The sequence below is a fragment of the Zosterops lateralis genome (genome assembly GCF_965231275.1).
Source record: "Zosterops lateralis genome assembly, chromosome: 19".
Lineage (NCBI taxonomy): Eukaryota > Metazoa > Chordata > Aves > Passeriformes > Zosteropidae > Zosterops > Zosterops lateralis.
This window is the reverse complement of record NC_139779.1, coordinates 6,286,675-6,309,676: the sequence shown is the minus strand read 5'-3', so window position 1 is coordinate 6,309,676 and position 23,002 is coordinate 6,286,675. Positions and strand designations below refer to the sequence as shown.

General features: G+C 54.0%; 3 protein-coding genes across 5 annotated transcripts in view; 2 read left to right on the top strand and 1 right to left on the bottom strand.

Moving 5' to 3' along the window:
• The first annotated feature begins 48 nt into the window (after positions 1-48).
• On the top strand, positions 49-10,868 carry STYXL1 (serine/threonine/tyrosine interacting like 1). The gene is made up of 9 exons (XM_083875399.1): positions 49-225; positions 1,509-1,570; positions 2,036-2,169; positions 2,493-2,542; positions 3,439-3,584; positions 4,939-5,084; positions 6,128-6,222; positions 7,926-8,035; positions 10,108-10,868. The coding sequence occupies exons 1-9, from the start codon at positions 123-125 to the stop codon at positions 10,237-10,239; spliced, it is 978 nt and encodes a 325-aa protein (XP_083731525.1). The 5' UTR covers positions 49-122; the 3' UTR covers positions 10,240-10,868.
• Positions 10,869-11,097: 229 nt separating this feature from the next.
• Positions 11,098-18,876, top strand: TMEM120A (transmembrane protein 120A). The gene is made up of 12 exons (XM_083875478.1): positions 11,098-11,199; positions 13,026-13,144; positions 13,583-13,699; positions 14,074-14,133; positions 14,796-14,891; positions 15,155-15,244; positions 15,555-15,620; positions 15,755-15,816; positions 16,034-16,126; positions 16,708-16,772; positions 17,350-17,418; positions 17,501-18,876. The coding sequence occupies exons 1-12, from the start codon at positions 11,125-11,127 to the stop codon at positions 17,612-17,614; spliced, it is 1,026 nt and encodes a 341-aa protein (XP_083731604.1). The 5' UTR covers positions 11,098-11,124; the 3' UTR covers positions 17,615-18,876.
• Positions 18,877-19,042: 166 nt separating this feature from the next.
• POR (cytochrome p450 oxidoreductase) overlaps positions 19,043-23,002 on the bottom strand; it is a 28,237-nt gene continuing 24,277 nt past the window's right edge. For all 3 annotated transcript variants that reach the window (XM_083875475.1, XM_083875476.1, XM_083875477.1), the window contains 6 exons: positions 22,090-22,271; positions 21,821-21,970; positions 21,105-21,372; positions 20,473-20,618; positions 20,210-20,295; positions 19,043-19,982 (listed from right to left, as the gene is read on the bottom strand). In XM_083875475.1, the coding sequence (XP_083731601.1) occupies positions 19,838-19,982; positions 20,210-20,295; positions 20,473-20,618; positions 21,105-21,372; positions 21,821-21,970; positions 22,090-22,271 (977 nt within the window). In that variant the 3' untranslated portion in view covers positions 19,043-19,837. The remainder of the gene's footprint in view (positions 19,983-20,209; positions 20,296-20,472; positions 20,619-21,104; positions 21,373-21,820; positions 21,971-22,089; positions 22,272-23,002) is intronic.

Genomic DNA, 23,002 nt, shown 5'->3' with positions numbered 1-23,002 from the left:
GGAAGTCTCGCGAGATGTCGCCGGAGGTAACCTTGGAGACCGGCGGGCGTCGCTGGCGGCGGCCGGGCGGGGAGGGGGGTGCGCGGTGTCGCGATAGTCGGCGACAGGCGGGTGGATGGGGCATGGCGGGGGTGATGTACTGCGAGCCCCGACAGCTCTACAACATCATCAACCAGTACCGGCGGAGATTGCGGCTGACGGAGCCCAACTACTTGTGCCTGCTGGGTGAGGCCTCGGCATAGTCCTGTCCCTGTCCCTGTCCCTGTCCCTGCCTGCCCCTGTCCCTGTCCCTGTCCCTGTCCCTGCCTGCCCCTGTCCCTGTCCCTGCCCCTGTCCCTGTCCCTGCCCCTGTCCCTGTCCCTGCCCCTGCCCCTGTCCCTGTCCCTGTCCCTGCCTTGCCTTGTCCTTGCCTGTCCCTGTCCCTGTCTGCTTCTTCTGCCCCTGCCTGTCCCTGCCTGTCCCTGCCTGTCCCTGCCTGCTGCTCCTTGTCCTTGCTGCCGCCCCTGTCTCTGCCTATCCCCGTCCCTCCTGCTGCCTGTGCATGCCCTTCCCTGCCCCTACCAGTCCCTGCCTTCCCCTGCCCTGCCTGCTGCTTCTCCTGCCTGCTCCTTCTGCCTCAGTTCCTGCTCTTGCCCCCATCTCTCCCTGCCCCTGCCTGCAGCCAGGCACTGTGCTCAGCCCAGGCAGATATCCTGAGCCAACAGGGCTTGTGAGGAAAAGCACACACACATCACTTCTCATCATTTCTGGAGCCTGGCACTTGGGGCCTTCCTCCCGGCCCACTTCAGGTGCCATGATCTGTTGCTGTTTTGGTTTTCCTCATGCTCAGCTCTCCCTGCTCTCATCAGCCCCATGGATATGCACTCTCCCCTGCTGCACCCAGAGGTTTTAGAACTGGACTAGATTTCTCAACCATTACACAAAGATTCCTGATCACCACTTCCATTTTGCATAGTGCCGATACCCCCAGAATGGTGCCTGATACTGCAATTAAATGTTTTGGTGAGGGAGTTAGCCAGTCTGGGAGTGGGGTTGGGGTCTTTCCAGTGCCCCTCTCCCCAGCTCTGGAGCAGCAGAGGCTGAGTTGCTGGGCTGGTCAGAGCAGGGACAGGGCAGAGCACAGGATTGATGCTGGGAATGCTGCAGGAGCACATTTGGGTCAGGACTGACACTGCTGGTTATCACTTGGTGTTACACACAGACTCACATCAACCCTGGAGTTTGTTATACCCACACCAGAAGGTCTGTGTTTCTAAAAAAACCCACAAACCAATCACAGAATTATCAGGGTTGGAAAAGACCTTCAAGTTCATTCAGTCCAAGAGCTGACCCTGCAACACTATAACCACCCCTAAACCATATCCCCAAGTGCCACATCTCCAAATCTCCTTCTCTGAGTGATGCCAGTGCTCGAATTCCCACTGACAAAATACAAAGAGGATTCCACCTCTAAAAGCCAATTGCTCTGTCTTGGTTGTTTTGTTTTTGTTTTGTTTTGTTTGTTTCAGATGCCCGTTCTCAGCGTGAATTCAACGAGAGCCACATTATTACAGCCCAAAGGATTGAACTGGTGAGAGGATTGCTGTTTGTGCGAGCCACCCCTGGATTTAGCCATTAGCAGGAAGCCAAAACCGGTTTGAAACCCACGGGGAAATGTCCCAACCCCTTTCCCTGCCCCGGCCGTGCCCCGCGGCCGCCACTGGGGGGATGTATTCTGTCACCAAGCAAAGGTGGCTCCAGCAGCCCGCAGGATTGGCACATGCGAGCCGAATATCAGGAGAAACATTGCACAAGAGCTCACGCAGTGCAGCCTTGCCTCACAAGGACGGCGCTGGCATCTGCACGGCTGCTGCCGGTGGAGCAATCGGCGTGATTTGCATCACTCCTGACTTCTAACCGGGGCTGTCAGTGCCGCGTCCGCCCACACGTGCAAACACAACGCCCACATAGAGAGTTGTAACTTACAGGGAGTGTTGGTCCCCCCAGAGAGGAGGGGAGCCGTGCTCCTGATGGAATTGCTCTGTGATTTTGGTAGAGTCCCGAGGGGCAGTACCTGATCCCGAACCCCGAGGCGCTGGCCTGTGTCAGATTCTGTGTGGTCTATGACCTCGACACGAGCTTTTTTGGCTGCACTGACTATCAGGAGGAGGAGGAGATAGAAACAGGTACGTGTGACCCGTGTCAGTCCAGGCCTCGCTGCTGGACAGAGAGTCTTCCCATTCCTCATTTAATCTTGTGAGCTTGTTGGAAGAGAAGTAAATGTTCCCAGTTTTATATGAAAAACTGCTCTGCCTCTGTTTTTTTTTTCACTGTGTTGTGTATGTTCTCGGGCTTCAAAAATCCAGGTTTGATTTCAAAGCATCCTGGCAGCCCTGTTTTCCCACCTGTGGGTGATCTTCTGAAGCTCCTTGTTGCATGTGAGGAATGGGTTCTTTTATTTGCCCCATCTCCCTGAGATTTGGCTTGTCCAATGATTGCCTTTCAGAGAGCAGTTCTTCTTCAGAGACTGAAAGCACCAGCTTAGCTTCCACACGTTCCCAGAGTGAGTACTTCCTTCTTTGTGGGTCACAAAAGGCTTTCACTTCATGATATTTAAAAATATTTACCTTTAATGGAGGCAGGGTTTTGATGAAGTTCATCAAGAAATGTGAATTGCATTTTCCATGGCATTGTTCAGTCTTCCCTTGAACCATGGAAGTGTTTGGCTTTCACACATCCTTTGGCAAGGAGTTCTGCTGTGAGCAGCAGAACCACTTCTGTTTGTTTGAGCCTTTACAAAGGCTACAGGAGTTCTAGCAAAGATTTGCATCACTTTTTAAAGAAAAAAATAAGTGGGGGTGTGAGGGGAATGAATAAAGCAAGCAGGTTCCTAAATGCTCAGTGGTGAGGCAGTAAAGGGAAGGTGTGAAGAATCAAAACTGGGTTTCTATTGTGCTGATCTATTTCTAAAGCAGACATAGCTAGAGGGAAGCAGGATGGATTTCTTGGGAGGAGGAGGAGCAGCCATCTCACATAATCTACTTCATTGAGGGAGTGTTTAAAACATTCGTGAAAAATTTATTTAAGACACTTCCTTTTTTTCTCTGTTTGCCTAAAGCAAACTGAAGAAAAGGGCCTCCATAAAACTAAGATTATTAAATTTAAATTAATAAAACTTCCCTATTATGGGGACTTATTACAAGGATTTCCCAAAGAAAAATGAGGAGACAAGAAGAAATCTGGTCCTAGAAAAGAAACCAGGAGAGGAATAAAAGATCAGGATGAGAGGGGAAAAGCAGCAACCCCTGTAACTGCAGCAACAAGTAAAGAATAAGTCGGGATTTTAACAAAGTTTTCTCCAGAGCATCAGATGGAATGAAAAGGGATTTGCTGAGGATGTCAGGGAGGCAGATGGAGACACTGAACCTGCCCAGGCAAACAGCTCTTTGGTCTCTTTAGGTGCTGGGGAAGGAGATGCCCTCCTTCACGCCAGAAACTTGGAGCATTTCACCCGCCACCCTGTGCTCCTCCTGAAGGGAGGGTACAGGCGTTTTTCAGCTTGTTATCATTTCCTGAAGAGCCAGAAGACACTGTGGATGCCTCAGGTGAGATGAGACTGATTTCCAAGTAGAAAACATTCGTATCCAACTGATGATGGCTGGTGAATTCAGGTTAGATGGTGTTGCAAACCTGGTATCGCAGTAATTTCAGACAGAGGAATTAAATGTAATTTGAGTTACTGTGCTTGCCCTGAGTCTCACCACTGATTCTTTTACAGCCACACTTTTCCCTCTTCTATTGCGTGAAAGGAAGTTCATGGAAACAAGCTGGGAATGTTCCCCTGATAACCCCGAAACTGGCCCATGCAGAGTACAGATAACTGAGCAAACAGTAGCAAATGATGACAAGAAGCAGGCTGCTCTCTCACACGTGGTTATCTGGCATAGTACACAGCAAATGTTTTCAAACAGAAGGACAGTTCCTACCAAGCACTGTGATCCATGTCTTTTCATTGGGAAAAGTCACAAAGCAAGTGCCTAGTGCCTTGTTTCAATAGGCCCAGGAAGAAAACAGCCATCTGCTCGAACACTGGTGTCCTGATTGCTTGGTTTCACCTATAAACATCAATCTATTCAGTTTATGAGAAACAATTACCCTTTATTGCACATTTAGGACAGGCTGGGCAGGTTAAGAAGGTGCTGGACAACAGAGCATTTAATTCCAAGGTGTATTTTGTTCCCATTGTTCCCTTCTGGTTCCCAGGAAATAGCCCATGACACGGTGCTAACCTGTGGATGCTACAGCACAGGAGAGAAAATCGAATCACTTTGTGCTGCTCTGTGAAGAGCAATTAATTCACTGCTGAGCTTCCCCCTCAGACTCAGCTGGACACAGGCACCTCCTTGCCTCTCAATTTAAGCTTTAAATGGTTAGACTGCTCCTTTGTGCTCCTGGACAGTATCCAGGTATCCAAGTACCCCTTAGGGATGTTCAGGCACTGTTGGCTGCTGGTTTGTTTTCCTTCTCAGCCTCCACAGTGCCGACACCGGATGCAGTTGCAGATTTGTGCTGTGCCACTCCAGGGCACCTGCACCTCTGCAGGTGGCAGATGATTTCATTTAGCCTTGCAAACAGTAACTAGGGAGAACATCAAACGATTCTGTCATGCTGCAGCCCCTCCAGACAATGGAAAGAATGTATTCTACCTCCTGTTTATCTGGGATTTGCTTTGAGTAACATCACAACAACAGTGAGGCTGTTAATTATTCTCAGTAAAACTAGCAAAGACTTCAATATACAGCAAATCCAGGTGACTGAGTGAATCATTACACTAAAATATGTCATGGGCTGCTGACTAAGTGCCTGTTCAACTCTTCACATTACTTTTGTTTAAGAACTTATTGAGCTAATGGGAGCAAAGACACTCTCTAACCTGAGCCTGTGGTTTCTTTCTGGCAGGAGCTAGACACCTTCCAGCCATACCCTGTAGAAATACTGCCTGCAAAGCTATATATGGGCAATTTCAAGCAGGCCAGTGACAAACAAATTCAGAAAGATCTGAAGATCAAAGCACTGGTCAACGTCTCTGAACAGCCTGTAACACTGTAAGTTAAACTGTTCAAGGCTTACCCTCGCCAGTGTCTGTGATGTGAAAAAATGAGGTGACACAGAATTTATTGGCAGAGGAGTCCGTGCCTGTGGCCTTCCAAGGAAACCTCTGTGCAGATTCCAATGCCATTTCATGCTCAGTTTTCTAATTTCTGCTCCAGAGTTAGCACAACAGCAACACAGTCCTGCAGCCCTTGACTGTGCCACAGGTGAATTGGGTAAGAGGAGGACAGAGGAACCCTTGGTATTTCAAGTCTGTCACATACCACCACTCTTCAGGAAAAACCTGTATCTCTAAATAGCTTTCAGAGAAAAATCTTACCAGTACATCAGTGTAAAAGCTAAATCACCAATATGTCACATTTTTGGTCTTCCTTCCTTACCTACTCTGTCCATGACCAGTCAGCTCAGTCTGCAGGCCTTGCTGGAAATGGAAATTTCACACAGGAAAAACCCAGTATTGGTATTTCTCAAGGTGGTGACCCAAACAAAGTTACAAATCCAGTTCCCCACCCCAGGATATGTGCACCAGCAGATATTTCTCATGCCTTTGGCTCCAGAGAAATGTCTCTGCACTGTGGGTAATATTCCCATGCCCTCTGCATGATGTGCTTCCACAGTTTGGAACTTCCTCACCAATTTTTTGCCCCGTGAGTTCTCTGAGTCTGTGGAAGGAGGAGATGCTGCCATAGAAAACCACAAGAAGTGAACTGGGGGGCTCCACAAAACAGCCAACACACACTCTGTGAAAGCACACCTGTTTTCAGCTCATCAGTTTTCTTTTATCTCTCTGTAGGTTATCTGTCTGTAGGTTAAGGCATCATTGCTGATACCACTGAAATGGAAAATCAGTGATTAAACTGGTTCTGTGTTACAAACATCTCTGTGCCTCACCACAAATCCTTTATCATGTTAATGATGATGATGATGAAAAACCCACACGGGTAACAGCAAACAAAATGATCACCTTGCCTCCAACAAACACATCTTGGTCAAAGCTGCTTCTCTGCTCCATGTGCTCTGTGTGCTCTTTTTCCAGGTTTGCAGAAGAAGGTAAATCCCTCCATATATCTGTTCCAGATTCAATCGAAGCAGATCTTTTTTCTTCCTTCCCCACCATTTCTCATTTCATAGGTGAGTGGATCCTGATCTGGAATTCCTGAGCCCTTGCTCACTGTAGGACATTAGATGGGAGTGACAGGAAGCCCAGACAGGAGAGTAAGCAGGCCCACACCCTGATGGATACCAGAGCTGCCTCACTAACCAGCCTGATGGACCGAGAGGAGATTTTACAGGACATCTGACTCTGATGTCCCTGCTCACTTTAAAGGATACCTCAGTCTGATAACAGGGAGCTTTCCACCCAATCTGAAAAGGCTCTGCAGCAGGGTATCTACCAGGGCTTCATAGGATTGCCTCTTACTCCTTTGCAACAACCATTTGACTGTCACCACCCCAAACCTTCACCCACCAGAGCTTCATTTGAACCAGTGTGACAGACATGAGAGAACTCAGCACGAGGCATTGATAATCTGTGATTTGCAGTGCAGACCCACTGTAGGGCCCAGGAAGACTTTCAGGTTGGACAGCATGAACCTGCCTTTAGCCGATTACATCAGATAGGGCAAGAAAAGACACAGTCTGCAGCTCAGTGCCTGCAGCTGCACAGCAGACACTGCTCCTGCAGCTCCATCCTGATGCTGTCCAAGCATGTTGTTATCTTTTATTGTGGTTATCAAATAACACCTGCCACAGAGCAAGGCCCTGCTGAGCTGTGCTGGACAGAGCCAGAAACAAAAGACCATCCTGTCCCCACAGACCTTAATCCAAATACAATACCAGACGTGACAACTGCACACAAAGAAGCAATATTTGAAGATGTAATTTTGTATCCTGAAACGAATTTCATTATTTGGTGCACCTGAATGTTTACATTCAGTTGCTTGCCTTTCATTGTGTCTCATGCACATCCCAGCAGTATTTCAGAAGTTTCCTTCTGACATCACACAGGGTTTGTGGCTGTTTCCAAACCAGACTACAAGAGTCTATTAGCTGCACTTGTGGAAGTGTTCCACTGTTTATCTGATAGTGGAATTGTTTACTTGGCAGTGGAGAGCAGATTACTCAAACCAGAACATGAGACTAAAGCTCTCCACATACTCCAGGAGGAGTGTGCATGTCCTCATGCCAGGTGTATGTTGGAGTGAGGCCAGTTCTACCCAGATCTTAGGACAGAACTAGTATCTCACAATAGAAATGAGTTTTAAAATGCTGGCTTAGTGCTTGGGGGAAAAAAAAAAGAACAACAACAACAAAAAAAAAATCTTGACAGCACTAAAAGAAAAGGCTTTGCTCTATGAATTCTGGAGTTCAGTTGCTAATGTTTTAAAAACATCATTCTGTCTAGAGAGGGAGAGAAAGAATTAAAAGGTTATTAATTAAATATGCAACCTTCCAGGCAAAATGAATTTTCAATACCTTTAGAGCTGTTTGGGGAGAGTTTGTGATGCTGACCACAGCTGAGAGGTCATGAAAGACCATTTCTCCTCAGATCCCTGATGTGAAGGTGACACTGATGTGTAATGAAGCATTGAGTGGTCATTGTCATTGGTGCTGCACTTCAAGGCCACATTTTAACAGCGGATTTTTAAGAAAGGAAAATGCTTACAGAAATGGGAGCTGGCAGTGCCCATATGCTGCTGTCAGGGCTCCTGAGGGCTCCTGTCTCTCAGGCTGCAGCCCCCCTGTGTCAGCTGTCACTGAGTTAGTGCTTGACTCTGCCACGGGAAGCTCCATTTCCCAGCTCACTAATTTGTGATTGGCATTTCTTGCCTCAGATGCTCAGCTGGAGGTGGGAGCAGTGCTGGTGTTCTCCAGCCTGGGGATAAGCCGGAGCAGCACAGCCACCATGGCCTATCTGATGCACTCCTGCCGCTTTTCCCTGCAGGTATGTCACTGTCACAGTCCCCAGAGAAACACCCTCTGCTCTCCAGTGCTCTTTCTGAAGCCTCAGCACTGTAATAATAATACATTCTCTGTGATTTCGTGCACAATTTCCACCTGATAATGGAACTGATTATATGATTTGAGATTGCATCTTCTTTAGACCATTAAGGAGGTGGCTTACGTGTGATTTTGGATCTGTGAGTCCTTACTCTAGAACTTGTGATATTTTTGTTTTCCCTAATTAACTAAAGGGCTAGGAAAGGAAAGCTGTGGATACAGAACATGGGATTTCTCTCCTGGATTTGAGGAAAAGAGTGGAAGCTACGGCAGATAATTCTATCTCTTAATTCCATGGCATTAGAGAAGTTCACAACCCAGTGTTTACAGGGCTCTCATTTACCATTGACTTCAGCACTGACTTCTTTCAAAATCCATTTTTATTCCTCCAGAAGCAATCCTCTCTCATAGACACTCCTGTATAGAAATCTGGAATGGGATAATACTTGTCCAGGAGGGGTGTACAGGTCAGATGGCCAGTACAGGCCGTTCCATAGCTCTGAATAATGAAAGAAATTACTAAAGGATGGCTGGGAATGGCCTGGCTGTGGGCTCTCCCCTGGTGCCAGGCCTTTCTCCCTTTACATACAACACACAGGCACCATCTCCTGGTGCCTCCTCACATGGAGCAGGAGAGTTCCCATGGCAACTGACGAGCCTCTCCTTAAAAACCTCACCCGTGTTTGGAAAGTCCAGGAGCTTGAAGGGATTGATCCAAACTTCACTAAAGCTGGGTTTGTATCTGATAAGGTGATTGATTTTGTGCAAACATGTCCAATGTCAGAGGAAAGCTCTTTCCATGGCTGTGTGCCAGTGGGTAATTAGAGGCTGAGGGTGCCAGCAGGGCTCAGGGTTCAGTCCCTGCACTAACAGGGCTGTGATTGCTCCTGCAGGCTGGTAACAGCCACTCACTCACTGAATCACAGAATGTGCTTCCAATGGCAATGCAAAAGTCAAAGGCTGAGCCTTGCCATTCCTCTCAGTTGGCAGCAACAGGTTGGTCTCAGCATTTTACTAAATGCCAAAAAAAATAAGAGAAAATATTGACAGAGCAGTGCTTGCCCACTGCTGGCTGGGAAAAGCTTTCCTGAGGGATTACCCTGGCAGACAAGTTTGTTTCTTGCAGACAAAAGCAGTGCAACAGATTCCTGTGTGGTCCTCCAGCCAATCCAGGCAAAGATCTTTGAAAGCTTCCAAAAGGCAAAAACAAGGCAGAGTTGGGATGTGCAGCCCCTGATTCTATTAGTGAGCAATATGGGAGTGGATTGAGTCCAGGGGAACCAGAGACACCCACACTGTGGATCCAGAGAAGTAAATATTGGAATATCAGAGCCTGCAGAATCAGCAAGATTAGAAAAACAAACCAGTGGAACACTATCTGCTGACCTTTAGTCTCATTTCACTTAAGCAACCCTCCAAGTGCAAGGGGCGAGCTCTTTTATGAGCAGGAAGATGAGCACTGACAGGAAAACCCAGGGATGGAGCTGGAGTAGTGCTGGTGGATCTGCCCTGTGTGTGTCAGAGTTTCTAGGTGATTACTTGGAGTTAACAATTAATTAAGATAGCTGTAATTAATACACTGGGATAACTGCGAGGTCGTAACTGCTCTGCCACATCAGGTCACACCAATCCAAAAATGTGATAACCTTCATTGCTTTATAACCTTTACAGCTGATACTTCACTGCTTTGCTCATCATCTGTGGAAGGAACAGCATTTTAGGGTAGAAAATCCAGGATTGCATTGCTCCATCAGAGTAGAGTAACACTAAGCAGTGAAAGCAGCCTGAGCTGTGCTTGTATCCAGGAGAGCAGAGCATGAAGGGAACAGGCTTCTCTCAGGTTCACATCTGGATCCAGCCTGTCCCAGCTTTTGGTACCAAACTCTTCTCGACAGGTTCTTGCTGTCCAGCACGGGGAGCAAATACAAAGCCCTGTTGACTGAAGTATAGCTGCTTTGTGAAAATGCCACTTTCTGTTCAATTCCTAACACTTCTTTATTTTCCTTCTGTTTACAGAGAGCTTGGAAATACCTTCTGAAATGCAAAATGAACATGAGACCAAACCGTGGTTTTGTGGAACAGCTCTCAGCCTGGGAGACCCAAATCTATGGGTGGCCAGTCACAGACATCTCTGAACCAAAATACTGACACGGAACATCCCACGGGGATCCCACTTCCCTTCCCCCTTCTGAGGAGAAAGTTACTTGAACACTGTGTGAAAAAAGACTGGAATGTAATGGAAAAGCTTTCCTCTTTAGCTCCACGCCATTTTGGGTCAACATTTGGAGCCTCCTGGGGAACTCACCTGTGCTGGAGGAGGTGGCAGTTTGGGAATGCAAGTCCTGCAGGATGTGACCCGTTAGACACAGCTCTACCCTTTTGTAAACAAAGGGGGTTATAACCACAGCTGTGAGGCAGTCACTAGGGTTATCTCTGTAAAGGTCCATGCTATCCATGGTATGGAATAGTGAATTTAAAGTCTAACAGTGCCCACTTCCAGCCCGGAGAGGTGACAACAGAATTTCCCCGTTTCAGAAGTCCCCGTGCCCTGTGAGTGCCCTCTGAGCCTCTCACAGACTCGCTGTCTGGATCGTTGACAGGTCCACCCTTCCCATTTGCTGCCTTCTAATCCTACCACCGAACCTCTTGAGCACAGCTGGTAATTTTAAAGCCTCAGCGCTGTCACATGAAACCTAAACTAAGCACCCTCCTCTCTCTTACGCCACTCCGACTTCTGTTCTTTGACATCACAAAATAAAACACTCCCTGGCTTTGCAGCACTCCGTGTTGGGCATTCAGCGCCGGGTTTGGGTTTATAATGACGGCACGACGGGGCCGGGAACGCACCCCGAGCACCCACACGGCCCGGCACTCCGCGATTTGAGGGCATTTCTGGTTTTCCTGGCTCTGAAATAGGGGCCTCTGAATAAACGAGGCCCCGCCCCCGAGGCCCCGCCCAGGGGCGTGTCCGGAAGGGGGCGTGGCCCCGTCGCCGCGGGCCGGGCCGGGCCGGTCGCCGCCGCCATCGCCGCCATGGCCTGGGGCGCCTCGCTCGCCGAGTGCCTGCGCGAGTGGGAGGAGCTGCAGGACGGCTACCAGCGCATCCAGGTACCCCCGGCCCCGGGACAGCCCCGGCCGCGGCCCCGGGGAGCGCTCCGGCCGAGCGGGGCGCGCCGCGTTACCGGCACCGGGGCTGGGAGATGCCCCGCGGGTGCCCCGCAGCGTCCCCGGCGGGTCCCGCCCGGCTCTGGCCTCCGGAGCGCGGGTGCCTTCCCCCCGTGCCCAGCCTTGGCGTCCCGGCCCCGTGCTTTGGGGCAGAGCGGGGGTGCCGGGCCGGGCCGGGCGCGGGGCTCGCTGAGGGCGGGGTGCCCGGTCTGTGGGTGCCACAGCCCGCCCTGGACTGGCCTGGAGCCCTCACCCCTCCCGGGAGCGGCGGCGCCTGGCGCGGCACGGCCGGACGGGGGGCGCAGGTGCCGTTTCGCTCCTCAGGGCTCCCCTCGGCCCGGCTGGGACAGCCCAGCCCCGCGGGACACCCCCAGCCGGGCCGGGGGCTCCGGGACCCCGCACCGTGTCCCTGTCACCGCCGGGCCCCGCGCCGGGAGGGCGACTCGGTGTCAGAGGTGCTTCACCTGCTCCGTGTAATCCCCGGGGAGGAGCGGGCAGGGCTCGGCTCCGCAGGGTCACCCCAGGGGAAGGTTGGCCAACACCTCCCGCTGCCCCCGGGTCACTCGGCCCTTCCCGTTCCCTCCGTCCCGCCCGGGGGTGAAGCGGATGTTGTTGCGGACACGTCGCTGCCGTGCCCAGATCTGGGGCAAGGGAGGCTTTGAGAAACCTCCTCTTGCTCCATCGGGGTGGCGCGGATGTCGCGGGTCGCCCGCTCCGAGCCCCGAGTGCGGCACTGGGCTCCAGCCCTTCCCTCGGGCACCTCCCCCGGTGGGTCCTCGCCCGGCGGGGCTGGGGCTGGCACGGCCACAGCACTTGTCACAAACGCCACTTGCTCACGGTTAACTCCGGAGCCGGCAGGAGGGAATGTCCTCGGATAAATCAGGGACATAAATCACTGCCCTGGAGCCGGGACTGTGTGGGATCCGTTCCCTCCTTGCTCGTCACCAGAGGGAGAAGCTTTCCCTCCTCTGTTCTCGGTTTCACCTTTCCCCTTTGGGAGCAACTTTTAAGATCTGGTGATCAAGTGGTTGATAAGAGCTACAGAGGTTAAAACTTTTTTTGTGCCAAGGTCTAGTCCAAGGGTTGTTGTGAGCAGCGTGTAATTCCCTGCTGGAGGTGGTGTTCAGGCTGCTGTGGCCAAGGTGAGGCTGGTTTCCTGCTGACCTGGACAAGCAGCAGCATTGATCCAGCAGCTCTCCCCTTTCCCTACTAAATAGAGTGGAGAAATGCATCCAGCCTCACCCAGGTGTGGTTGGGTTACTGAGCGCTTGGCTGCAGCCCTGCAGGGAGTCCCTCCTCTTTGTTCAGCTCCCTGACAGGCTCCTGCCAGCCTCCCAGGGCTGCTCAGGTGGAGCCCCAAGGCCATGAGTTGGGGCTGGGAGACCTGGAGGCACCAAGGGCTGCTCATCCTGTCCCAGCACTCAAAGCCAGTGCTCTGAGTGGGCCACAGTTGTCCCCTGGCCCACACAGCATTTATGTCTTTACTATCTGCTGTGTGCAGTCATTCCTGAACACAGGAACATCCCATTGGGGTTGGGGATGGGCATCCCCATGGAAGCAGGGCTGGCTGCAGGCTGTCCCCAAACACACCTGGCCTTCTGCAGCCACCCCTTCCCTCACCCAACAGCTGCACAGGGGAAATTAAGGACATTTTTTCACAAAAGCATCATAGAGCATCGTAACAAAAGCATTATTTTAACAAAAAACATCACCCCCCAAGGATGGGGTTGGGCAGGCAGCTCTAATGCATGCTGGTCTCTCCTTCCCAGGACAACCACAAGCTGTACAAGCAGAAACTCGAGGAGCTGACCAAGCTGCAGGATGGGATCTCCAGCTCCATCGCCCGGCAGAAGAAGCGGCTGAAGGAGCTGTCACTGTCCCTCAAAAAGTGAGTCAGTGCTCTGTGACAGCACAGGAGGGGAGAGCAGCAAGGACAGGGCTGCTGAGCTCACCTCATGTCTCAAATGCAAACCTCTCTGCAGCCAAGTGCTGTGGCGAGGCTGATCTTCCCCAGCCCCCCTTCTCTCTGCCCTGATTTGTGCCCCGTTTGCAGTTCAGAGCTTGTGGGTACCATGAGCTGCTCCCCTCCTGCACAAAGCTCTCCCCATCCTTCCTAAGGCTGAGAGACCCATCTGGCCTCACCCTGCTCCCCTCTCTTGAGCAACATCACAGCCTGACAGAGGAGCTCACCCTGCAGATGGAGTTGTGGACTTGCCTCCCTGTCCTTGGGGTGTCCTTGCCCGAGTCAGTCACCTGTGGAGTGCCAGCACGTGCTGATCATGTTACAGAGGCTCTCCTGATGCCAGTGCCTGTGTTTGCTCCCCAGATGCAAAGCCCAGGCGACTCCCGCGCAGGAAACATCCATCCAAGAGACCCAGAGCCTGATTAAAGAGAGGCAGAATGTGTTCTTTGAGATGGAGGCCTATCTGCCAAAGAAGAATGGGTGAGGAGGCACCTCAGCATGGGTGGGGCACCAGGGCCACCCTCCACATCCCTGTGGCTGTGAAGCTGCAGGCACAGCTCCAGAGCTGTCACCCTGCAGTGTCACAGCTGTGCATGTTCCCCTGGGCATGAGCTGCCCCTCACTCCTCTGTCTGCTCATGGCCATCACCCACCTTTGGACAGTGGTTGTGCGTGAGGAAAAGCCCTGGTGAACACCCCAGTGCTTCCCCTGCCCATGGGATGGTATTCCAGAGGGTTTGTGCCTGGCAGCTCTGAGTGGAAGCACCTGGGGGCTCATCCCTGGCCCCACTGGTGGCACAAGAGGGGACAGGTCCACAGGCAGGTCCTTGTCCTAACGCTCTGCTCTCTCCCCAGGTTGTACCTGAGTCTGGTGCTCGGCAATGTGAACGTGACACTGCTCAGCAAACAGGCCAAGTACGGCCCCTCCTCACTGCACCTCTGATGTGCCTCACCTGGGGTCCCCTTGGCACCAGGAACAACAGCCCCTCCCAGGCAGACACGGGGCTGGCTTGGCTCGCCTGGTGTAGATTCCCTTCCTGAGCTGTTCTCTGCCTCATTTCCCAAGAATCAGCCAAATCCTTGGCTCCCCCTCATATTCCTGCCCCTGGGCTGGGATAGACCATTAGCTCTGACAAGTTAATGGGATCCTCCACCAAAGCCATGTCTATGTTTCCACTGTATTAAGAACTTCCAGTTCAGACAGTGGATAGTCCCCTCCTCTTCCCTTGGGGAAGCACCAAAAGTTGGTTTTGTCTCCTGAGAGCCTTTCCCTTGCCAGAGATGCCCAGCCAGGAGCCTCTCCACTCTCCTTTTGTTGCCCAATCCTCCCCTTGGAGACATGTGCAGATCCCAGGCTGCCTGTCTTCCCCACCAGGCTGGGGTGGTTTGAGGTGCTCAAACATGTCCCAGCTGTGGAAGCAGCCTGATGGATTCTGCTCTCAGAAATACCCCCAAGGCAAGGTTCTTCCCAAGTGTGCCCCAACAGAACATCACTTTTACCCAGCCAGATGGGGTGGGAGGACACAAATTTCCAGCAGCCCCCCTTGCTCCAAGCCTGTCCTTGTGCTTCCCTGCAGGTTTGCATATAAAGATGAGTATGAGAAGTTCAAGCTCTACCTCACCATCATCCTCCTCATTGTCTCCTTCTCCTGTCGGTTCCTCCTCAACTCCAGGTGAGTCTGTCTTGGTGCTGGGCAGAGCTCTCCTCATAGAGCCCCCTTGCCCTTCTCTCCCATCCTGGAATATTCAGAGGTGAACAGGAGATCCTGGTAAAGCATCTGGACACTGCCCTGGAGGTGGGGTGGCCTTTGTGGCCGCTGTGGCCATGGTGGGTGGTGGGGAGCAGGTCCCTTCCCTTGGGGGTGGGTGTCCCAGGGGCTGTCAGGGTGCCTGTGTCCCCATCCCGTGCCCTCACACCCTGCTCTGTGTGACCCAGGGTGACAGACGCCGTGTTTAACTTCCTCCTGGTGTGGTACTACTGCACCCTCACCATCCGCGAGAGCATCCTGATCAACAACGGCTCCAAGTGAGTGCCCTGGGCCTCCTCTGCAGGGGCCTGTCACAGGGGAGCAGCTCCCTCCTACTCAGGGTGTGTGTGTGGCAAACCCTGCTGGGAGCTGCAGGAGCGGGGCAGGAGGAACCTCCCCTGTGGAGGTGGTGAGGGAAGGTGGAGCTGGAAGGGCCCCAAGGCCCTGGGTCCTGCTCTGAGGAGCATTTCCCACCCAGCCCTGGGAGCTGTGGGGTGGCTGGGGCTGGGCTGCTGCACTCTCCAGAGTGCCTTTGGCTCTGGATTCATGCTCCAGATGTGACACTGCTTCTCTGTGTCTGCCCTCCAGGATCAAAGGCTGGTGGGTTTTCCATCACTACGTCTCCACCTTCCTCTCAGGTGTCATGCTGACGTGGTAAGTCTGTGTCCCCTGTCCCATGCCTGGGCTGTGGGCAGTTCTGGCCAAGGGCCCACAGGGGCTGTGGGACAGGCAGGGCTGGCTGTCCCCTCCCAGCCCCACGTCCCCCAGCCAGCACCGTGTCTCCACAGGCCAGATGGGCTCATGTACCAGATGTTCAGGAACCAGTTTCTCTCCTTCTCCATGTACCAGAGTAAGTGCTGCCACGTGTGCTGGGACAGGGGCTGACCCCCAGGTGCTGGGACTGTCTGCAGAGCTCTGCAGCAGGTGGAGACCTGGCTGCAGCTGCTCACAGCTCTCAGCTCACCTGGCAGTTCCCTTGGCCTCAGGTGGGATCCTTTATGGGATGATGCTGGGGCTGGAGGGTGATCCCTGGGCAGCTCCTGACAGCAGGCATGCTCTCCTTGCAGGCTTTGTGCAGTTCCTGCAGTATTACTACCAGAGCGGGTGCTTGTACCGGCTCCGGGCGCTGGGAGAGAGGCACAACATGGATCTGACTGTGGGTGAGTGGGATGGCCCCATCTGGTGGTCTCAGCCTGGTGCTCAACTCACTGGGAGCTGTGGGTTCTACTGAAGGAAATGGTGACACTTTGATTTGAGGTCACTTTTATCAGTGGCAGGAACAGTAAAAACTACAAGTCAAACCAAAGCTCCCAGAGCAGCATCACCCCAAAGGCTGATTGTCCCCCTCCTCCTGCTCTGCTGGGACCACCAGCCCACAGCTGGCTCCCTCAGGATGGGAGGTGGCAGTGGATGTGCTCCTGGGCATCCCAGATTTCCCCAGGAAGCTCCTTCAGACGTAAAACATCCCTCCAACACCCCAGGCGCTGTGGGCTGTCACCTCCCCTGATACTGAGGGCAGGAGCTGGGGGCCCGCTCCACTGGATCCCAGAGCCCTGGGATTGCTGGATTAGGAGTCCCTGCCATTGTCCCCCCTGCAAGTGCCCACAGTGAGGCTGGAATGGCAGCACCTCCTCAGCCTGGCATGGTGTGGGCACTGAGCCTCCTGTTCTCCACGGTTGGAGGAGCTATCCCCTGTCCACCAGCCCCTTCCAGGTCCTCACAGAAACTTCATCCTTTGCAGAGGGCTTCCAGTCCTGGATGTGGAGAGGCCTCACGTTCCTGCTTCCCTTCCTCTTCTTCGGGCAGGTGAGGCTGCCCCAGTCCTTGTAAGATGCCAGAGCCTCGGGTGGGAATGGGATGTGCCACATTCCCAGCTTGCCCTGGACATGGCACAGACCCCATAGGCTGCCACAGCCATGTGATATGGGATCTGTGGGGCAGGGAAATGCTTCCATCAAATGCTGAACCTTTCCCTCCAAAGTACCCACCACCTCCACAACTGGGGAAGTGAGATGGGGAGGAGCTGAGGTGGTTCTGCTGAGTGCTCAAGTGCAGAGGGGCTGCAGTGAGAACCCTTCCAAAGCCTTTGCAAAGCCTTTTTGAGCTCCAGCTTCGAGCTGCTGCTGCAAAGGATCGAGTCCATCCTCAGTCAGATGGTTGAGGCTGATGGCTAAAGGCTGGCCTGAGGCTTCCTCTTGGCCCTTGGGCTCCACTGCCCTGAAACAGGGGGGATGTCCCAGCTGGGGTCCTCTGGGAATGAGCCTTCCAGCCCTGAGCCTGGCTGGGGTTTCAGTGTGGGATTTATACCCAGAGGTAGCAGCTGGATGGGCTCCAGCCTGAGCCTCTGAAAGCAGCAGCTCCCTGACTCTCCTCTCTCCTGCAGTTCTGGCAGCTCTACAACGCCATCACCCTGTTCCGCATGATCCAGCACCCCGAGTGTAAGGAGTGGCAGGTAAGGAGGCTCCTGGGAATGCCCTGGGACGGGGAAGCCCCAGGCAGGTCCCTCCTGCTGACCCCACCCTCTCCTCCTACAGGTCCTCATGTGTGGCCTCCCCTTCTTCATCCTCTTCCTGGGCAATTTCTTCACCACGCTCCGTGTCGTCCACCAGAAGATTCAGAACAAGAACCAGGACACGAAGGAGAATTGAAGTGGGGCAGTGTGGGGGCCTGGACTGTTTCTCCCCACTGGCTCCATCCCCTATCCCCATCTCCTCAATTCCGTCCGGACTCTGGTGTCTCATCCTGTTCCTTGGAGGCCCCGGGTGTGGGACAGAGCTTAGAGCCTGCTCCTGGACAGTCCATGTGCTCACCATGGGGCTGGATCCATGCTGGAGTCACTCACCTGGAGTCAGGAGCACCCTGCACCTCCTGTCCTGGCTGCCTTGTACATCCAAACAGCAGGATGCTTGGGACAGCCACTCCCCTCCCTTTTACTGGGATGTTCTCTGGATATTGCTGCTGCTCCCCACTCCACTGGGACAGGGCAGTGTCCAGGGACTGCCTCACACAGCTCCTGGTGAGGGCAGAGGCCCTAGGTCAGCCTCGTCCAGGGGTGGATTCCAGGGGTGCCCCAGCTTCTCCTCACCTTCAATCCAGAGGGAAGGGGCAGCTGGGGCACGGGAGGGGTAGGAGCAGCAGGAGTCTGGTCCAGGCCTCACGCTGGAGCTGTGCAAGCAGCACCCTGGGCTGGCAGCTCCTGAGGCTGCATGTGTGAAAATAAAGGGAAGGAGCTGCCCCGGGTAACTGGGCCAGTCTGGGAACAGCTTCCACACTCTGCTCTGCAGCTTTGGTTCATCAGGAAAGTGGGTCCTGACATAACCTCCCTGAAAGGAGGGTGGAGGTGGGGGTCAATAGGACAATTGTCACAATAGGACAGAAGGAAACAGCCTCAGCTTTCACCAGGGGAGGTTTTGATCAGATATTAAGGAAAACGTCTCCACAAAAAAGGGTTGTCCAGCCCTGACAGAGGCTGCCCAGGGCAGTCGTGCAGTCACCATCCCTGCAGGGATTTGAAAGCCATGGAGATATGGCAGCTGGGGCCAGGGTTGAGTGGTGGGTTTGGCAGTTCTGGGTTAAGGGTTAGATTCAATCATTTGGAGGGGTTTTCCAGCCTAAATGAGCCCATGATTTTATGAAAAGTCATCTCCTTGTGCCCTTCCACAAGCCTGGGCAGCAGTGGGGGGCTCCTTCCCATGGCACCCCAGTCTGCACAGGCTGTGGCCACCCAAGGAGCCCAGCAGCACCTCAGTGTCCCTGGAGGTGGTACCCTGTACCAGCTGTACCACCACTGGGAGCTCTGGAAGAACCAAAGAGCAGGTTGGGCACAGCTGCACCCCAGTCCAGAGTCTCCCACTGTCATCCTCCTTCCCCTCCCACAGCCCAGCACTCAGGGTAGGGGCTGCCCCCAGCTCAGCCTAAACCCAGAGCTGCCACCACATCCCCAGATTTCCTCCCAGTTATCATCCATTGCTCCTCCTGCCTCCTTCTTCCCTCTGGTTGAGCAGAGAGAATTCAGGAAGCAAACTCCAGACACAGTATTTTTATTCCAAGGGCAAATGTATTTAAATAATTTACAATCATTGGACAGCCTGAAAGTCTGAGGGTTTTGTCTTTTTTTTTTTTTTTTCTTCCATGCTTAAATCACAAAGATGTTCAAAATAAAAACCGTATTTAAAAAAATGACCGTACACGGCCTGAGGGAAGGGCTGGGCTCAGGGGAGCTGCCGGGCCCCGGGGAGGACCTTTGGGCTGAGACCCCGCCTCCCAAACCGGGTGTATTCCAGAAGGAGAGGAGCTTCCCGCTGGTGCTGGAGCGAGGGCGGGCAGCGGGAATGGAGCAGGATACGCTGGTGGGGCCATGGGACAGTTCTGTGCCCAGAGCTGGGCAAACAGGGCTGGCAGGAGGGAGGCAAAGCCTCAATCCCAGCCCAAGCACAGCCTCTCCACTGCTCTGCTGTCCCTGCAGGCCAGGGTGGGCTCCAGCCCCAGGGATAAGGCAACACCTCATATTCAGAGAAGGACTCCCTGGCAGTGTCCATCCCTCCTGCCCCAGAGCAGCTGTGTCCCTGATGTCCCTGGCTTCAGGGAAACGCTGGTGCCATGGGGTGCACCCTGAGGTGCCGGTGACACTGCAGCTCCTGGACAGCAGCCTGAGCTACCCCCCTGCCTCTCTCAACCCTTTCCACCTCTTGGGTCCACAGCCTGCCCGAGGGGCTGCTGAGGCCCCAGGAAGGGTTGGGAGTGACACTGGGGTAGCTGTGGGATGGGGACAACAGCATCACCCACAGCAGCAGTGGGTGAGCAGGCAGTTTCCAGCTCCCCTGGCCCACTCCTGGAGACCTGTTCTCTCCCCAGCCCCGCCAGCCCCGCTCTTAGCTCCACACATCCAGGGAGTAGCGGCCCTTTGTCATCAGTTTCTTTACATAGTCCACAGCCTGGGGCTGGCTCATGTTCCCAAACTCGGAGACGATCTCGTAGAAGGTGTTCTGCACGTCCCGGGCCATGTTCCGGGCGTCGCTGCAAACGGGGAGTGGGAGTGAGACACCACAGCACAGCCACAGAGCCCTGTCACCTCCCACTCTGGACACAGAGGGTTTGCTCACCCCAGCCCCCTGCCCTCCCCTGAGCCAGGACAGTATAACCCTCCCAGGGCTTGTAATGCCCAGCTGAGGAAACTGAGTCACACTCCTTTTCCTGAGAATAGGAGCATTGCCCCCGAGTCCCCATCCTGCCCCCAGACCTACCCACACACATAGATGTGAGCCATTCCCTCGTTAACCAGCTTCCAGACGTTTTCCTTGTTCTTCTTCAGTAAATGCTGGACATAAACCTGGGAGGAAACAAGGTGGGAGTGAGGAGAGAGGAGCAGAGCCCCCACACCACAGACCTTTGAGAGGGAGGGAAGGCAAGGCTGTGCTCATGGCTTTGGGAGACAGGAGAAGTGCTGGGTGCTCCTTCCTGCCATGGGAGTGATGGTGGGCAGCAGAACAGGGGGACAGGGTGGTACCTTCTCAGCCTGGTCCCTGGAGAAGGCCACGTTGAGCTGGGTGAGGACTCCCTCCTTCTGGAAGCGGGCCAGCTCCTCCCGGTACAGGTAGTCCTCGTGCTCATGGCGGCAGCCATAGTAAAGCACTGTCTCACCCACCTCTTTGCCTGCAGGGTCACACAGCCCCCATCAGCTGGGCCCTGCCAGCCCCCAGCCCTGTCCCCTCCCAACCTCCCCTTGTCCTGACACCCCCAGCAGGCCCCAGCCCTGTGCTCTCCCCCACTCTGGGCTTGCAGAGCTGTATGATGGCTTCTGGTTGTAAGAGGAAGCTCAGGACTGACTCCCAGAAGTGGCCACAAGCTTTAGAATCGAGTCTGAGTGACCTGACTGGTTATTTGGAGGTGTGGTGGTGGCAGAGATCAGAGAATTGCCCCGTGTCTGTCCACCCCCAAACATCCTCTGTGGCCAAGAGAAGGACCAAGCATCCTCCTGTAGACAAAACCACTCAGCTCTGTGTTCACCCTGCCCTACCACTCTGCTTTGGGCTGGGCCCACCAGCAACAGGACCAGCAAAGCTGCACCCTGGAGGCACCAACTGTCCCCACAGAGTCCTGCAGCAGATCCAGTCCCTGGGGGAGCCCCTGGGCACCCACCTTGCTGCTTCAGCCAAGCCCGCTCCTGGATGAAGCCGATGAAGGGGGCGATGCCCGTGCCTGGCCCGATCATGATCACGGGCGTGCTGGGCTTGAAGGGCAGCCGGAACTGCGACTTCCGCACGTACATGGGCACCAGGGAGCTGCTCCCGTTCTGATCAGGAACCTTGTTCTTCAGCCAGTTGGTGGCCACCCCTTTGTTCAGCCGGCCCGTCTTGGTCTCATACTCCACCGTCACGGCACAGATGTGGATGGAGTTGGGATGAACCTGCAGGGAATTGATGCTGGAACCAGGCAGAAAAGGAGCCCCAGCAACCCCACACTGCTTCCTTGGGCTCAGGAATGGGGAGAAGTTTAACCTCATGTTAACATTGGGACAGCTACTCCTCCCTGTGCACTCCTCACAGGGCTTCTGTCTTGTCCTCAATTCATCACAAGATCATTGAGCTTCCCTGGAGGCTGCCAAGAGTGACTTTTGACCAGCCCCTAAAATGTCACCTTTCCAGGCAAACAAGCAAAGAGGAGCATAGCTCCAGAGAGTGTGGGGGTATCAGGACACACCTGGCTGCAGTGTGGGGCTCTCCACAGATGCTGTGGGAAACTGGGATAACTCCATGCATAGATCACTAAATCTGCCCCTCTCATAGCAAATGTCACCGGGAGAAGCTCCCCATGTCCAGCTCCACAGCCACACTCCCTGCTAGAAGCACACCCACCTTGGAGGAGGAGGCAATGGAGTAGTAGCGGGCCTGCAGGCGGGGCAGGAGCTCGCACAGGTGGTCGATGGGGGGGCGCAGGGAGGGCATGTCCTGCAGGATGGCCAGGATGTTCCTGCGGGCCTCCACCACCCAGCTGAGGTACAGTGCCTGCAGGCAAGGAGAGCACAGCCATCACAACCTCCCCACACAAATACCCCCTCAGCTCTCTGGGTGCATTTTGGGGATCCCCCAGCCCCCAGCTGGGAAGGGAAGGGCAGTGATCCCACCTTGCCCTCAGCAGCAGAAGAGGCCATTTTCCGGAGGCGCTCCTGCTCGCCGCTGTCGGTGGCGTACTGGGCCAGCTCGTAGAGGACGTTGGTGCGGGGAGGGTTGGTGATGTCCAGGTAGTAGGTCAGGGCTGTCCTGTATGATGTGGGGCAGGGGAAGGGATGCTTCTTGTTGGATTCCTCTGGAGAAGCAGGAGAGAAAGAAAAATGAAAAACCATCCACGTCATGCTGTTGTGTTATGAGGTTTTGTGCCGGCCGCTACACACGGGTGAGGGCTGGAGACAGAGCAGAGTGGGCTTCAGGGAGGAGAGAGCAGCCTGTGGGTCAGAGCCCCAGCTCCACACTGAATCACCTCCCTCTCCAGGCAGCTCCATCTCCCAGCAGCCCATTTCGTGTTTCACAGATGCTGCCTGACAGTTTAGCAGCAAAAAATACACCCTGTGTTCCCCAAGGAGCTCCCTGCCCTGAGATGTGAATTCACAGCCCAGCAAACCTTTCCCAGGCTAAGCATGGGACTGCTCTCCATGGATAATTTGACCTCAGGCTCCATCAGATCTGGACTCAAAAGTGTCCTTAGGCTGTGTCAGCTATGCACAGCTGTGCCAGCAGTCAAGGCTGGAGCCATTCTGCTCAACCTTGAGAGGTCCATAAGGGACAGGAATGACAGTGTGAGGCTGGACGGCACTGGACACTGTACAGGGGGCCACCGGCTCCAGAAATGCATTAAATCCACTTCCTCTCTAGAAACCAGGAGCTCTCTCAGGCTTCTGGGCCAGCACATCTGCTGCCTCAGGTCTGGCTGTGCTGCTCCAGCAGTGTGATGGGCAGCAGCTGCCACCTCCCTCCTGCCAGAGGCTGGCTCTGCTGGGAATGCTACTCAGAAGAGCTCTTTGGATCAGCACAAGTGCTCCC